Below are 15,161 nucleotides of genomic sequence, written 5' to 3'. Positions count from 1 at the left end.
AAAAAAGTGCTCGAAAGGATTTACTCAGATTTGACTTGGTTCGTCTGCTAAAGTCTTTAAACGCCTTTTCATTAGGCTGACAATGTCGGGAACAAATTGGGGTTTGATAAAATTGGGTTTTCATTGTATTGGTAATTCAAATAACGCATTACATATTTTCTCTAAATAATATAAACTCATTATTTGAAAAAAAAATCTCGCCGATCCGTAGGGGCACCCGGGGCTATTCGGACTAACCTAATCAAATCGTCCTTTCAGGTGGATAGATGCGTTTATTGGTCAAAGGTTCTAACTGTTAGTTTGAAACCTCAGCTACATTTCGGAGCCAAAAAATTGATTTGTGCCACTCCATGGCAGCGCTAGGCGACGATTTGCAAAACTGTACGTTTTTTCCATCGTTTTACGATGTAGGATTAATTCGGACCTCCCTAGGAGGCAATTCAGACCATCATTTTTTAATTTTGTTTGTAATGGAATCATGTTGACTTATATATCTTTATTGGAGAAACTCCTTAAGAAGCAAAAAAAAAAATGTATTAAAAAGTTGCTGCCGATTTGGGCATTGTGCATTATCTTTGCTGTGGCGTACAATCGAGTGCGCCGATGCGAGCCGTTGAAGCTTCGTACGCTCATCTAGCATAAAAGTAGTAAGCGTTTTGAAAATATCTGCGTTTTCACCCAAAACAAAAATCATTTCATAAAATAGGAACCTTGAGCTTTCCATAACACATGTTATTTTTTCACTTTTATTTGCTACTTTAATCACGATTTTGCCATTAATTTTTGTTTTGAGCATAGCAAAAAAATTAAACATGTATCTCCTTACTAAAAAACTGTAGAATGTAGAAATTAATGTTTCAAAATGGCGCTTCCACGAATATCTACGACAGTCAAAAAATCTTACCATTTTCTGAGAAATCGAAAGGGCCTCAACCACCCCCACGTTCTTAATGGCACCGGCACCAGATTCCTTTATTCATTATATTTTCTACAAATGCCCTATGCAAGATTTCGGATCGAAAGCGTGATGGCGAGCGCAGATCGCCTTTGCACTTAGCGGGGAGGCAGGTGTAAATGTGGCATCTGAGTTCGTAAACGGTTTGTCTATGCGCGGGTAATGCCACCAATGCCGAAGGTCCAATATTTCTACCGCTTCGTGTATCGCCCGGACGCGACAAAATACTGCTCTTGTACGTAAATGATAAGTACCTATATGACGAACGCTTTTCATTCCCGTATTTTCACCAGTCAAAGTGGTAAAAAAATGTTTGCTTCATCCCGTGTAGTAAGGCATGAAGCAGCATGCCTCATTCTCATTATAAACTAATGATAATGAAGCATTCGTCGTATACCAGTTCAACGTGCAAGTGTATTCATGAAGAGTGTCATCGAACAGCGCAGATTCGATGCAAGAGAGACGCAACTTTTCAGTTTTGAGAATGCTTATTTCGTCATGCATCTGTTTTGGGGAAGGCATGGGTTTCCTCTCGCCGGAAGGGTAAGTTCATTCAAGTACTCAGCTTTCTCACGTTTAGCTGTTTGCGTCAGGCATAGGTTCTCATTTACGCATGAGAATGAGTGTTCTCGTGCAAGAGGGAAATCGCTATAATCGTTCATTTGAAGCTTCACAATCCAAGCCCTGCTTTTTGTTGTCACGGGCAGCATTTCCTTCCAATTTCAACCCTTTAACAGCAAGGTATTCCATTACAGCTACTAAGTAAACGGCACTCCGATGCGTTCAACACAATTTGCTTGTGTATCGACCAACGAAGAGGAGTTCTACGAAGAACACATATTAAGCACAACACAAAAAGGACGAGCTTACATTGTGCTGTAGTCAGGTATAAAAATGCTGTTGCTCACGCTCAGTTCGTTTGCAGCATCAGCATGCAGTAGTTAGTTTGCAGCATCTCCCACGAAATTCAAACCACCGTCCGTTTGCTGCTGTCAAAAGAGTTGGCCAAGCACGCCGTCTCAGATGGCACCAAAACTGTTACCATATACACCAGCTCCAAGTAAATTTCGACCACTGCCCAAACAAAAGGCCCTTTTCAGGGCCATCAATTTATCGACAAAGAATGAAATTGAAGTTTTATTATTACAAGCATCAGAAAGTGGCTTGCCAAGAGCGTTGGATGGTAAGTGAGCCCCTTGTGAACAATATCGTCGGCATGTCGTAGAATGGTACGAAATAAAAAGTTATCATTTGTGTGATTTGTTGACAGTTTCGTGTAATGATTCAATTTACAATAACATTCATTAAATGCTCTTTTTAGGATTACTATATGAGGATGTACATGTTCGAATATTTTAGATTTCGATGTACGTGTATCGATATTTCGGTATTTCCAAAAAACAGAAATAACAAAATAACTGCTTTTAATACAACCTATCAGAATATAGTCAAAATTGTAGCATTTGTATAACCAGTCTAAAGTGTATTCTATTTCACTCCGGTTATGTCTCTGACATTACCCACGCATTTTTTTTAGAAACAAATCATGATAGGAGTTAACACCATCTGAAAGTGATTTACAGCTTTATATTGTTTTGAAAATAAGTTTAATGTTTTGATGATATATACATACGCATACGGTATGCGTGCCACTTGTCCCTGCCAAAATGCAGTGGTTTGGACGATTACTAGCGAACATGGAAAATCCTGTTTTAATATCAGGATAACTATTTTTGAAGATTACGCTTCCTGCAAGTTACACAAAACTAATCTTCTCTGTACGTGAATTTTGCCTTCTTCATTGTTAGATATTAAATAATCCCTTTTTCCTGCACAGACGCGGTTTACACAGTCACTATTATAAAAATTCGTAACACATGTTATCATTTCTCTTCCTATTGCTGCAGAGCTTAAACTCTTTTCAGGCACCACCATTATTTCTTGCTCTTGCTGCAATGCTTTTGCTTCGTTGGCCATATATTGAGAAACATTGAACTCCTGCATAATTCTATATGTAGTCCAACCTTTTAGAGGTGTAGTAAAAATCCTGTATCGCTCATTGCTGTCTATTATTTCTTTATATTTCTCCTTAAGTTGTGTAAGAATTTCATTATCGTCCGACAAAGGTGCGTTGTAAGTGGTAACGATCGATTCAGAACTGGGCGCTTCTAACGACTCTGAAAATACATATGATAGATTGATTATCAGAAAAAAATCATACAAATGATTTCTTTTTGTCTGGAGGGCTGAGTCTCTTATACCATTCGACTCAGTTCGTAAACTCAGATGCCAAATTTCATATCATTTGGACAATTTTAGACCTCCGCCCACTTTGCTTGAAGTTTTTGACATTGGTTTCATGGAAAAATACAGTATGTCCCACATTTATACAGTATGTATGTCCCACATTTATACGCTAACCCTAATTTCTCAGACTTTTTTGCCTTTCTCCTATAGAAAGGTTATGCAATCACTCTGAATATCGTCAACTTAATCCCGGCCCGGAGGGCCGTCTGACGTATTATTCGACTCAGTTCGTCGAATTTGGCAAATGTCTGTGAGTGTGTGCGTATATGTGTGTGCGTGTGTAGGTATGTATGTGACCAAAAATAAGCACATCGGTTACTCAGGAATAGCTGAACCGATTTTTTCAAACTTAGTATCTAATGAAAGGTGCAACGTTCCCATAGGTGCATTCTGCTATTGAATTTCATTAAATTCCGACTTCTGATTCTGGAGTTACGGGTTGAAGAGTGCGGACATACAGCAAATTCACATTTTTGCTTTTCTCCTATAGAAAGGTTATGCAATCACTCTGAACATTGCCAACTTAATCCCGGCCCGGAGGGCCGCCTGTCATATACCATTCGACTCAGTTCGCCGAATTCGGTAAATGTCTGTGCGTGTGTGCGTATGTTTTTTATAGTAAGGTTAAAAAAGCTTCAAAAGTCTGGCCTGTAGTGTATTGGCACTGTGTGGGACTCACGAGTCACGTTCGTGCCTGACCACTAAAAACATTCCTTACTTTTTACGCCCTTCTTCCCCACGGAACTACGTCATCGTATTACTTCGTGGGGAAGAGGGGGGGGGGGTTCGTTGCGCTTTCGTCGCACCTCTTTCTGCTGCTCTATCTCGGAGCCTCGACCTATGAGCTTTGATTTAACTCTCGATTCCTCTCCTGCTTCTTGTCTCCATCCATTACGTCGCCGTTTATTTCTTGTCCCTGTGGTGAGCCGTTTAGGTGCCGATACCCTGAGCCATTCAGCTCATGTTTCCGTGAGTCATTCAGCTTCCGGCCTTATCACGATCCGCTTGGATAGTGCTCAACAGTGAACTCATCCTACTCCGACCGATAGTTCCCCGACGGAGGAATTTCCCCCGACACCGATACCCGCTTTCTTGAGCCATTTAGCTCTACTAAAATCTTCCAGCTTTACCGCTTATGTTACTCCGATTGAGAGTTCCCCGACAACGGAATTTCTTGCGGTACCGGTGTTTGTTTCGTGAGCCAATTAGCTCCCCTTTTCGACACGATTCTGTCGGATAGTCCATGGCGCCGAATCGTCCCCAATCGTGAATTCCCCGGCGGCAGACCGCTCAAGATGCCGATGTACGTTTCTGTGAGCCATTAAGCTCCCCGCCTCGTCTACTCGGTCTAGTCCCCGGCGGTGGACCTAACCTACTCAACGGCCAGCCAGCAGATGCTGAGGTCCAGCCTACTCACGAGCTACCCGGTAGAGTGTCGAGGTCGGTCCGGCGATTCCGGTGAAGCCTGACGTCCGGTTCGCTGGCGCCCCGATGACCCGTACCCGGTGCTACATCGCGTACTACTCAACTGGTCCCCGGCGGTGGACCTAGTCTACACCATCGGTGAGTTTCCCGACGGCGGAATTTCTCCCGAAACTCTATTTGTGGTTCCACCTCGGCGTCCTAACCGATGTCGTTACTTTGTTGGTCCCTTCGCCATTTACTTTGCAGCTCGGAGACGTGTCCAAACCGATGTAGGTATTTCCGGAAGTATCCATGCACGGATGAGTCGGTGGGTCCACCGTTATCCCACTCTTGCTGCCACCTAGCCAACGAGTCCACTCGAACCCGTCTCCTTGCATTACGTTCATTTCTCCGCTGGTAACAATCTACGTCCTCAGCCAGAGTGATGCAGATGGGAATCATCCCGGCAATTACGCATACCGCCTCCGACGATATCGTTTTGTACGCACTTGCAACACGAACAGCCATTAGGCGAAAAGTACTTGTCAACTTCGTCCGGTTCCGCTTTGAGTTAAGCGCAGCAGCCCAGGCCGGTACGCCATATCTCAGTATTGAGGATGAGACACCCGCCAAGAGACGTCTCGTGCTGCCTCTTACCCCTCCGTGATTCGGCATGATCCTTGCCAATGGGTCTCGCCCCCTATCGTCAGGACAACATCATCTGCAAAGCCGACGATCTCCACTCCCCTGGGCAGTTCCAGTGTTAACACTCCGTTGTACATAATATTCCAGAGCGTTGGGCCGAGTATGGAGCCCTGAGGTACTCCCGCCGTTACCCTAATCGACCTCTGCCCCGTGTTCGTTTCGTAAACCAGTACTCGGTTCTGAAAGTAACTTATCTGAACCTTGCACAGATAGTCCGGAACCCGCATTCTATGCAGCGCTACGGCGATGGCTCCCCAGCTAGCACTGTTGAACGCGTTCTTCACATCTATCGTTACCACGGCGCAGTAGCGATTACCCCTTCTCTTTTGCTTCAATGCTTTCTCCGCATTCGCGATGACTATGCGGATGGCGTCCACCGTCGATATTCCTTCCCGGAACCCGAACTGTCTCTGCGATAGTCCGTTCTCACTTTCAGCGTAGGTCGTCAGCCTGTTGAGGATGACTCTTTCCAGGAGTTTACCGAGAGTATCCAGCAGGCATATACGATGCTGGATCTCCTGGTGGTTTCCCTTGTTTTGGCAGTAACACCAGCTTCTGGATTTTCCATCTATCCGGGAAGTAGCCATCGCCCAGGCATTTCTGTAGGACTATCCTGAACATGTACGGAAACGCCAGGATCGTAGTCTTCAGTGCCACGTTGGGGATACCATCCGGTCCAGGAGCTTTCTTCGCTTTCAGCCCTTTTGCCACTATAAGGAGCTCGTCGTTGGAAACCCGATTGTCACCTGCATCTCCACCATCTGCATCAGCGTACGGTGTAGGCGGCCATGCGGTTGGGTCGTGCTTCGGGAAAAGGCCCTCCACGATAATTTTCAGCTTGTCGCCGCACATTTCGACTGGCGTCATTGGACCCTTGATCCTGGCCATAACAACACGGTAAGCATTGCCCCAGGGGTTAGCGTCTACTTCTCTGCACAGCTCCTTGTAGCAGGCGGACTTGCTTAGCACTATCTCACGTTTAAAAGCGGCCATGGCCGCCCGGAATGTTACCTTACACTCTTCTCTGACTGCCTCAGATCTTGCTCTCTGAACGCGTCTTTTGGCTTTTAGGCAAGTAGCCCGGAGGATGCTTAGCCTTTCGTTCCACCAGTACGCCGGACGCCGGTAGTTCCTCGGCATTGTTATATCGAATGCCCTAGTTATTGTTTCCGACAGCTCATCGGCACTCGGAATTAGAGTCAACACGAAGTGCTTCCACAAAAAGGTCCTTGTCGAATTCCTTTATTTTTCACTTCCGCTCGCCAGTCCTCACTCTCGGCGTCACTGTACGATTTCGCCGACCAATGGTGTAGTGGATGGCTTGGTGATCACTATGTGTGTACTGCTCCCTAACCCACCAATTCATGTCATCCATCAGCGACGCGCTGCAGAATGTTCCGTCGATGATGGATTCCCGACCGTCTTTACGGAATGTGCTAGCGGAACCTTCATTGCACAGCTTTACGTCCAGCTTTGCCAGTGATTCCAATAGGCTGTAACCTCGTGCGTTGGTCAGATTGCTACCCCACTCCACGGCCCAAGCTTTGAAATCTCCTCCTATAACAACCGGCGTTCGCCCGACTAACGAGTCGGTTTATGCGTCCAGCATCCGGATGTATTGCTCTGGTGTCCACCGTGGAGGAGCATAACAGCTACACACGAATACGCCGTTTATCCTGGCGATCACGAAACCTTCGTATGTGCTATCCACCACTTCTTGAACAGGGAAACCGTCCATCACTTGGATTGCCGCCATCCCTGCACTATCCACCACCCAGTGACCGTTATCGGAAGGGACACGATACGGCTCTGCAATAATTGCAACGTCGTACTTCATTTCTGTTGTTGACTGCCGCAACAGTTGCTGTGCAATGTCACAATGATTGAGATTGAGCTTGGTAACATCCATCATTATTGGCCTGCCTTCGGCTGTGCGCGTATGTGTGCGTGTGTATGTATGTATGTGACCAAAAATAAGCACATATGTTACTCAGGAATAAATCGATTTTTTCAAACTTAGTCTCAAATGAAAGGTACAACGTTTCCATAGGCTGCTATTGAATTTCATTAAATTCCGACTTCCGGTTGCGGAGTTACGGGTTGAAGAGTGCGGACACACAGCAAATTCACATTTTTGCCTTTCCTATAGAAAGGTTATGCAATCACTCTGAACATCTCCAACCTAATCCCGGCCCGGAGGGCCGTGTTTCATATACCATTCGACTCTGTTCGTCGAATTCGGCAAATGTCTGTGCGTGTGTGCGTATGTGTGTGCAAGTGTACGTATGTATGTGACCAGAAATAAGCACATTGGTTACTCAGGAATGGCTGAACCGATTTTTTCAAACTTAGTCTCTAACATCAATCACCACCTTTTCCTGAACCGCCCTTCGCTCATCATGTACCTCTCTACCCGAATAAAATTTTCTAGTTCCTCCAGAATAAATTTTCCTAGTGGGTCTGAAAAACCAGTGAAAATTTTGGTTTGAAATGATTTTGAGTTGAGAAAGTAATTTAAAATTTATTGTACGTATGTGTAAATCACATTGAATATGTAATAGACATTTCCATCATTATATTAAACATACACAGCCATGGAATCGTAGTTTGGATAAATGAGAAAGGCACAATTGCACCACCATGTGGATTAAAACGGGTTTTTATTATTTACCTTGGTAGGAAAATGAAACGAATCCGGAAGGTCCTGCAATGGCGGTCAATGTTTCGAAGGTCTCTGAAAAAAGTTTTCAAAGAACAAGAGTTCGTGTTAGTAGTTTGAAGAAAAGAATTGAAATTTAAAAAAAACAATCATGTCATTTTTCGATAATATACCTGGAACAGCGATTCTCGATGGTCCTGCAACGGCTTCTTCGGTCTCGGGATCATTTGGTTCATATAGTTTATTGTAGCAACGGAAACAAATGAAGGAGCTGCTCTCATCTATTTTCATCTACTCAGGAATGGCTGAACCGATTTTTTCAAAATTACTCTTAAATGAAAGCTAGGTTCCCATAGGCTGCTATTGAATTTCAGTAAATTCCGACTTCTGGTTCCGGAGTTACGAGTTGAAGAGTGCGGATACACAGCAAATTCACATTTTTGCCTTTCTCCTATAGAAAGGTTATGCAATCATGCAATCACTCTGAACATCGTCAACTTAATGTTCAATTTTTTTTGTTTGACTTGTATAGGTTTTCTGTATTTTAACAGGGGCATAATTAGGGGCATACGGTGAGGGGTACCCCCTCTCCCCCACATCACTCACCACCATTTCCTAAACCTCCCTTCGCTCATCATGTACCTCCCTACCCGAAAAAATTTTTCTAGTTCCTCCAGAATAAATTTTCCTAGCGGGTCTGAAAAACCAGTGAAAATTTTGGTTTGAAATGATTTTGAGTTGAGAAACTAATTTAAAATTTCTTAACAAGTTAAAATTTGTTGGTGGGGTCCAACCCCCGAGCCCTCCTCCTGGATCCGCCGCTGATTTCAAGTGTTTCAGCATCGACACATAGCCACACAAGTTCGAAGCTGTCGATTCATTGTACTTATATGTAAACCACACTGAATATGTAATAGACATTTCCACCATTATATTAAACATACACAGCCATGGAATCGTAGTTTGGATAAATGAGAAAGGCACAATTGCACCACCAAGTGGATTGAAACGGGTTTTTATTATTTACCTTGGTAGGAAAATGAAACTAATCCGGAAGGTCCTGCAATGGCGGTCAATGTTTCGAGGGACTCTGAAAAAAGGTTTCAAAGAACAAGAGTTCGTGTTAGTAGTTTGAAGAAAAGAATTGAAATTAAAAAAAATACAATCATTTCATATTTTCGATAATATACCTGGAACAGCGATTCTCGATGGTCCTGCAACGGCTTCTTCGGTCTCGGGATCATTTGGTTCATACAGTTTATTGTAGCAACGAAAACAAATGAAGGAATTGCTCTCATCTGTTTTCTTTTTTTTTTTCATTGCACAATCGTACAATTTATTGGTGAGTTTTCTGATACGCGTACTCAACATCCAAACACCACAAACTGAACACTTACATTTCATTTTAAGAGATTCTTCAATTGAACTGTTGTTGTAGGAGACTCTGTTTTCTAACTAATAATTTCTTTCAAAACATTCCTGGTTTATGTAATATATTCGAACCTACGAGCTAGTGATGTAGTACCAGCAAAAGCAAAATTTACCTATTTCTTCAACTTACTTGCGACAAAAGCTATTGAAACAAACCCGAAATACAGGTAAAAATTCCCTACCTACCCAAAAACTATCTGCTAGTCATGCCAACCATCCTTTGTCTCAGCAAATACGTTGAATACTCTGTTTTTAAATCCGAGCAACACTCCCACCCAAGTAACAATTGAAGTTTTATAGCATGCTACAAGTGCAATCTAAGTTTTATCACTGGCTATAAAACTACCATAAAACCTCAATTGTTACTAGGGCAATCTAGCCAAAGTGGACGCTCGGTAACAATATTTCGAACGCGAGGGGAGGGCAGGATCTGCAATGTCTGATTTTTTTTACTTGGGTAATGAACAACCCCCAGGTTGAAACGAATGTTGCACCCAGCTTGTAAGTAAATCGTAGATTTCTTTATTCACTGCTGCTGTGACTCGTTGGAAATGTATGGTGAACTACCATGCGGTTACATCGTTTCCATGCATGTTATGTGTACACATAGATATTTTATTTTCAAAAAAATATATCTCCGAAACCTATACATCTAGTTCAGAAATATGTTTGGAGATGTTGTGTAGAATTGAATGATCTTTCAAATAAAAATATAATAGTATGAAGAATTCAAGGAGCCTCGCAGTGAAAATCAAGAAAAAGCATTTAATGCGTATTTTGTTCGTACAAAACTCAATATTTTTTAAAGTTAATAATTTTTTGATTGAAACTACACTTAAATACCTAAATTTTGACCTATAATTTATGAAAATCGGTTCAGCGGTTCAAAAGTGGAACGTGGAAAGGGACACCCTAATGACGAAAAAAATATGCATCTAATATTTTTCGGTAAGGAACGATTCTACCAAATATTGCAGAATTCTGAGAGATCGTATAACTTTTTTTCATGGAATTGCTGTATATATGTATATACATTTTTTGAGTTGTTTTCGGTAAGGCACTACTAAAAATCTAGAATTAGGTACCACTTTAGTCAAAACCTAAAAAAAAAATTCATTGAAACAAATAGGTGATTATATAATTTGAACACACACTCTACCTCCAGTTAATATTCTCGCTATTGTGTGATGGGCTCTACAGGCAGGAATATTGAAAATAATCAAATTATTTATTTATTCAAAAATTTATTGATCAATATGTTAATGATGAGTGGGTCTCTTGTCATTATTTTTGTCTCCAGTAGGATCCGCTCAAATTTTACTATACGCACACAAACTCCGTCGAAAAAACTATGTTCTTCCTGCTCTTTCATATGCATCTGCTTCTTGTAACTGATATGCTGGTAAGTATGTTATTTCTCCATATTTGCCCACACGCTTCAAATGCGGATTTGGTATTGTATTAGATTTATCGCCGATTGATGTATATCTGATAATAATGAACACTAGATTGAGTTGTCTGCGAATACATCTATTGTACATAGACCAAATGGACCAATTGTCTTGATCGTTTCAGGCGCATTTCTCACATTAAGAATTGGGACGGAACTCACGGATATGTTTTACAGACGATTTTTATATTTTCCGTTTCCATGCTCTTCACAACTCTCATACTGGCTCAAATATTCCTTCATTCGTATTCACTAGTTTGACTAGTTCATATGACATTTGGTAATTGGATCAATTTCACACTTGGTTTTTTGTTGTGAGTAACGGTAAACGGTCTAGCAGCGCATGGGTGTGTATGAGTGCTTGATTCCCACGATCTAAACATTTTTGTGAAATAATGGTTAGGATTAGCTCAACAGTACGTTTAGAAGAATTTTAGTACATACATAATACAAATCATGTTTTGGATGGTAAATTTTAGTTCCGCGTGTTAGCGCATATTAACTATTCAACGGAGACAGATATAAATTAGGTGTCTTCTACAAAGTTGTAGAACTGGCATTTTGCAGTAATTTTTTAAACAAATTATTAAAATTCCTGTTTTTATTTGTATTAATAATCAGTTGCATACAATGCCGCCTAGCAGTGAAAACGGTATATTAGACCGGCAAAAACATTGATTTTTTCGGAACACCACTCAATCGAATGATAATTTGCTCCAGAAGCCCCATTCCAAATACAAATTTGTCCGGATGCTTCTGGTTCACTCACGAGAATTTTGAAGTTTGTATGTAAAAACATAATCGAAATATAAGAGGCAAATGACCCTAAGGATAAAACCTCTATAATTAAAATAAATAAAAATTTAAAAAAATGAAAAAAATCGAAATATTGGCTATGGCAACTACAAATTCAGTAAAAAATGCCAGCATATGATATTCTCTCTTCATTTAAAAGTGAATGTTGGCGCCCTCTATGCGGCCACAAGTGAAACTAAAATTTGCGAACCAAAACATGACTCGTATTATACACTAAAATTCTTCTAAACATATTGTTAGGCTGGGACAGGATTTGCGGATAAAAAAATGTCAAATAGATCCAGCTTTGAAATCATAATTTTTCAAGAATGTATAGTTCATGGGAATCGAGTACTGATACACAACTATGCGCTGCGAGGCATGCAGAACTGACGAAGACATTATTTTATTAAAAAATATTAAAAAAAACTTCTTCTAACAAATCCAGATTGACTTACAGTCTTCGACTAAGTTGTAGGCTATTAAAATTCTTGTTTTCATTTGTATAAATAATCTGATGCATACAACGCAACACAACGCAATTAATAATCTGATGCATACAATGCCGCTTAACAGTGAAAACGGTATATCAGACATGCAAAAAATTGACTTTTTCGAAACACCACTCAACGAAATAATTTGCTTCAGAAGCCCCATTCCAAATATAAACTTGTTCGGATGCTTCTGGTTCACCCACACGAATTTTGGAGTTTGTATGTAAAAATATAATCGAAATATCGGCAATGCACAGTGGTCCGAATCCAGAATTTAGGATGACAAAAACATTTGTGACTAAACTACTGGTCTAGAGGCAGATCACTCTACTAATGTATAACAAATTTGCATCAACTTAGAAAAAATGCATTTAATTGCCATTTTTGCATCAACATTGCACTCCCTCGCAGAAAAGATTACTTAACAATCGTCCTACGCTGATCCACTTTATTCGATGTTTTGTTGAATGTAGGGCTGGTTTTTTGTAGGGTTTTGACGTCTTACACGCAACGCAAAATACATTGCACGCAACGCAAAATGCATTTCGAATTTCTATTTTGTTGGAAAGAAGTGCATTTAATTCCGCTGATTTTTAAAAATGCATCACAAGTGATCTGCCCCTAGCTACTGGTTCTAGAAATTTCATGTCTTCGGAACAAATAATCTGTGTCAATTGAGGCATCTTTTGAGATGGGTGATAATAGGGTGGTCCTTATCGTTTGTACGATCTTAAAATTATTTTCGAAACAAGAAGAGATAGAACAATTAAGTGTTCTGCAAAATTGTAGTACAATCTTTTTCAAGCAACTTTGCTGAGGACGTCATATTTGTAACTTTAATGGTTTTAATTTTACAGCTATTAAAATGTTGTGTAATAGGGTATCCCCTTTTTCGTTATAAATTTTAAATAATTTTTTTCCGTCAATAGCGTCTTCACAAAACTTTTAGAGCTTATTGAGACGAATATTATTGATTTAGCCATATTTGAGATAGCTGAATTTAGTTCAAAAGTTATGAACATGTTTAGCAAAAAAACACAACCTTTTCACATGTTGATATCTAAAATGGAGGAAGTAAAATTGATTTCTTCTTTTGGCATTCGAAAGACCACAATTGATAGTATGTTTTATGAAAAAATCTCAGAGGTCATTTTATTTTAGTTTGAATATTGAGAATATTACTACTATTTGTAGCATTAAAAGTAAAACGGTCAGTGTAACCTAGCAACTATTTTTAAAATAAGATCAGATAGATAAACAAAATCTCAAATAAAACCTCTCGAGTGTGGCGAAAGGCCCGCTGAGTTGTTTCCGATGTTTCAGCCTGAGCCGCGGAAAACCTTCCCAGCACTACGTCATAATGTGGCGAAGAGTCCGCTGAATGATTATTTTAGTCACATCCGTGGTAGAATCCATTTGGGAATCGGAAAACCTTCCCAGCACCCTGCTTAAGTGCGGCGAAAGGCCCATGCATGCTGTTAATTGTCACGAGTAATCAAGATCCGGGTAGCATCCGGAAGATAGTAGAAATCCGGAACAATATTTGACCTATTTTTCAACAAGATCATAGGGTCGGAAGTAAGCAGCAATCTTTTTAATACATCTTCAATATTGGCAATCCTTCCAAATTTTTCTTGAATGGTTTTCTCGAAACTTGCCGATAGACTTATTCCTCGTTTCTAATGCTTCAGTGAAAAGGCATTAGAAACGAGTAATAAGTCTATCGGCAAGTTTCGAGAAAACCATAGATATACATACGGTAGAATGGGGTCAAACAGGTACAGGTGTACGTACAAAGTATAGGGCAGTATCTTTGCAATGTTACTGCAGAGGTAGCTCGTGTTGCGTGAATTAGATACACGGTAGAGAGCATCTTTGACGACTATCATTTCGGCTGTTGCCATGAAGCAGCTGTATTAGTTATGACGTCGTTTATGTTTTCGCGTGTTGTTCTGCGGAAACGAATTGTCTTTCGTCCTCAGTACAGTACATTTAATCAACGTAAAAAACGTCAAGTGAGTTGTTTGTTACGTAAAAATTAATAGTGAACAAGAGTATTGTGTTGGTCTTTTGATATTTTTGTTTTTCAAAAAGATTCGGACATCAATGTGGAACATACGCTACCAACAGGAAGAAAAGCATGCTTGACGATAGACGAACCAAGTACCAAAAGTTTATGAAGGGTTGGAGATAGAGGAACCAACCGTACTCGCAGGGCCGCAGATAGAAAATACGGACCCGGGGGGTCCAACGTACGGGCCCCCACCACTGTGTATTGCCTGAGTACAAAAAAGTTATTGTTTGAAATCCATTGGATTTCACTGATATTATGTATAATACACTGAAAATTTATATTTATGTACAAGTTTTTTGCTCTAGTTGTTTGTAGTGCCAATGCAGGAAAAAAACGTAGAGTTTTTATGCTTTGGGAGTTTTTTAATACCTCTTCGACAGTTTTGGTGACTCTGAAAAGCGCCATTTTTTCAGTAGTACTTGTAAAAGTAAGGAAATGGAAAGATTAAAAATGTAGTAATTACAAAAATTAAAAATATCTAAACGGGGATCAACGGCAAAACATAAAAAACAATAGAAAAACTAAATATAAAAAGAGCTAAATACAACAAAATCAACCAAATAAACAAATTAATGTCAATTGTCATAAAATGTTTAATCGAGAAAAACCAAAACAAAACCTATATACATAAAATAAATAAAAACAGGAAACTAGACAAACATATTGCGAAGATTGAAGAAGTCGAACATTATTGAACAAATGGTGAAAATAATGAAAAATCAATAAAAAAAAGTAGGAAAAATTTTAAGAATCAATGAAAATGAAAAAGAAACTACTAAAAAGAATACAAACATTAATATAAAAACCTGTTTTAATCCACCTAATGGTGCAATTGTGCCTTTCTCATTTATCCATACTATGATTTAATGGCTGGTTATGTACAATAT

General features: G+C 40.2%; 1 protein-coding gene across 14 annotated transcripts in view; it reads right to left on the bottom strand.

The window, feature by feature from the left end:
* LOC131682856 (FAD synthase-like) overlaps positions 1 to 15,161 on the bottom strand; it is a 350,246-nt gene that overhangs the window by 251,267 nt on the left and 83,818 nt on the right. For 2 of the 14 annotated variants that reach the window (XR_009304194.1, XR_009304190.1), the window contains exon 4: positions 8,043 to 10,949. The exons of 1 other annotated variant lie outside the window; for it this stretch is intronic. Coding sequence is in view for 7 of the 13 variants with exons in the window: in XM_058964624.1 (XP_058820607.1) it covers positions 2,696 to 3,132; positions 8,043 to 8,105; positions 9,058 to 9,120; positions 9,221 to 9,434 (777 nt within the window). In the remaining 6 variants the exon portion in view is untranslated. Of the gene's footprint in view, positions 1 to 1,382; positions 3,133 to 7,743; positions 7,832 to 8,042; positions 10,950 to 15,161 lie in introns of those variants that run through there. 11 more of the 14 variants (XR_009304189.1, XM_058964624.1, XM_058964629.1 and 8 more) reach the window with 11 other exon arrangements.

This window comes from Topomyia yanbarensis, chromosome 2 (genome assembly GCF_030247195.1).
Source record: "Topomyia yanbarensis strain Yona2022 chromosome 2, ASM3024719v1, whole genome shotgun sequence".
In the NCBI taxonomy this organism is placed as follows: Eukaryota; Metazoa; Arthropoda; class Insecta; order Diptera; family Culicidae; genus Topomyia; species Topomyia yanbarensis.
This window is presented reverse-complemented; position numbering and strand designations above follow the sequence as displayed.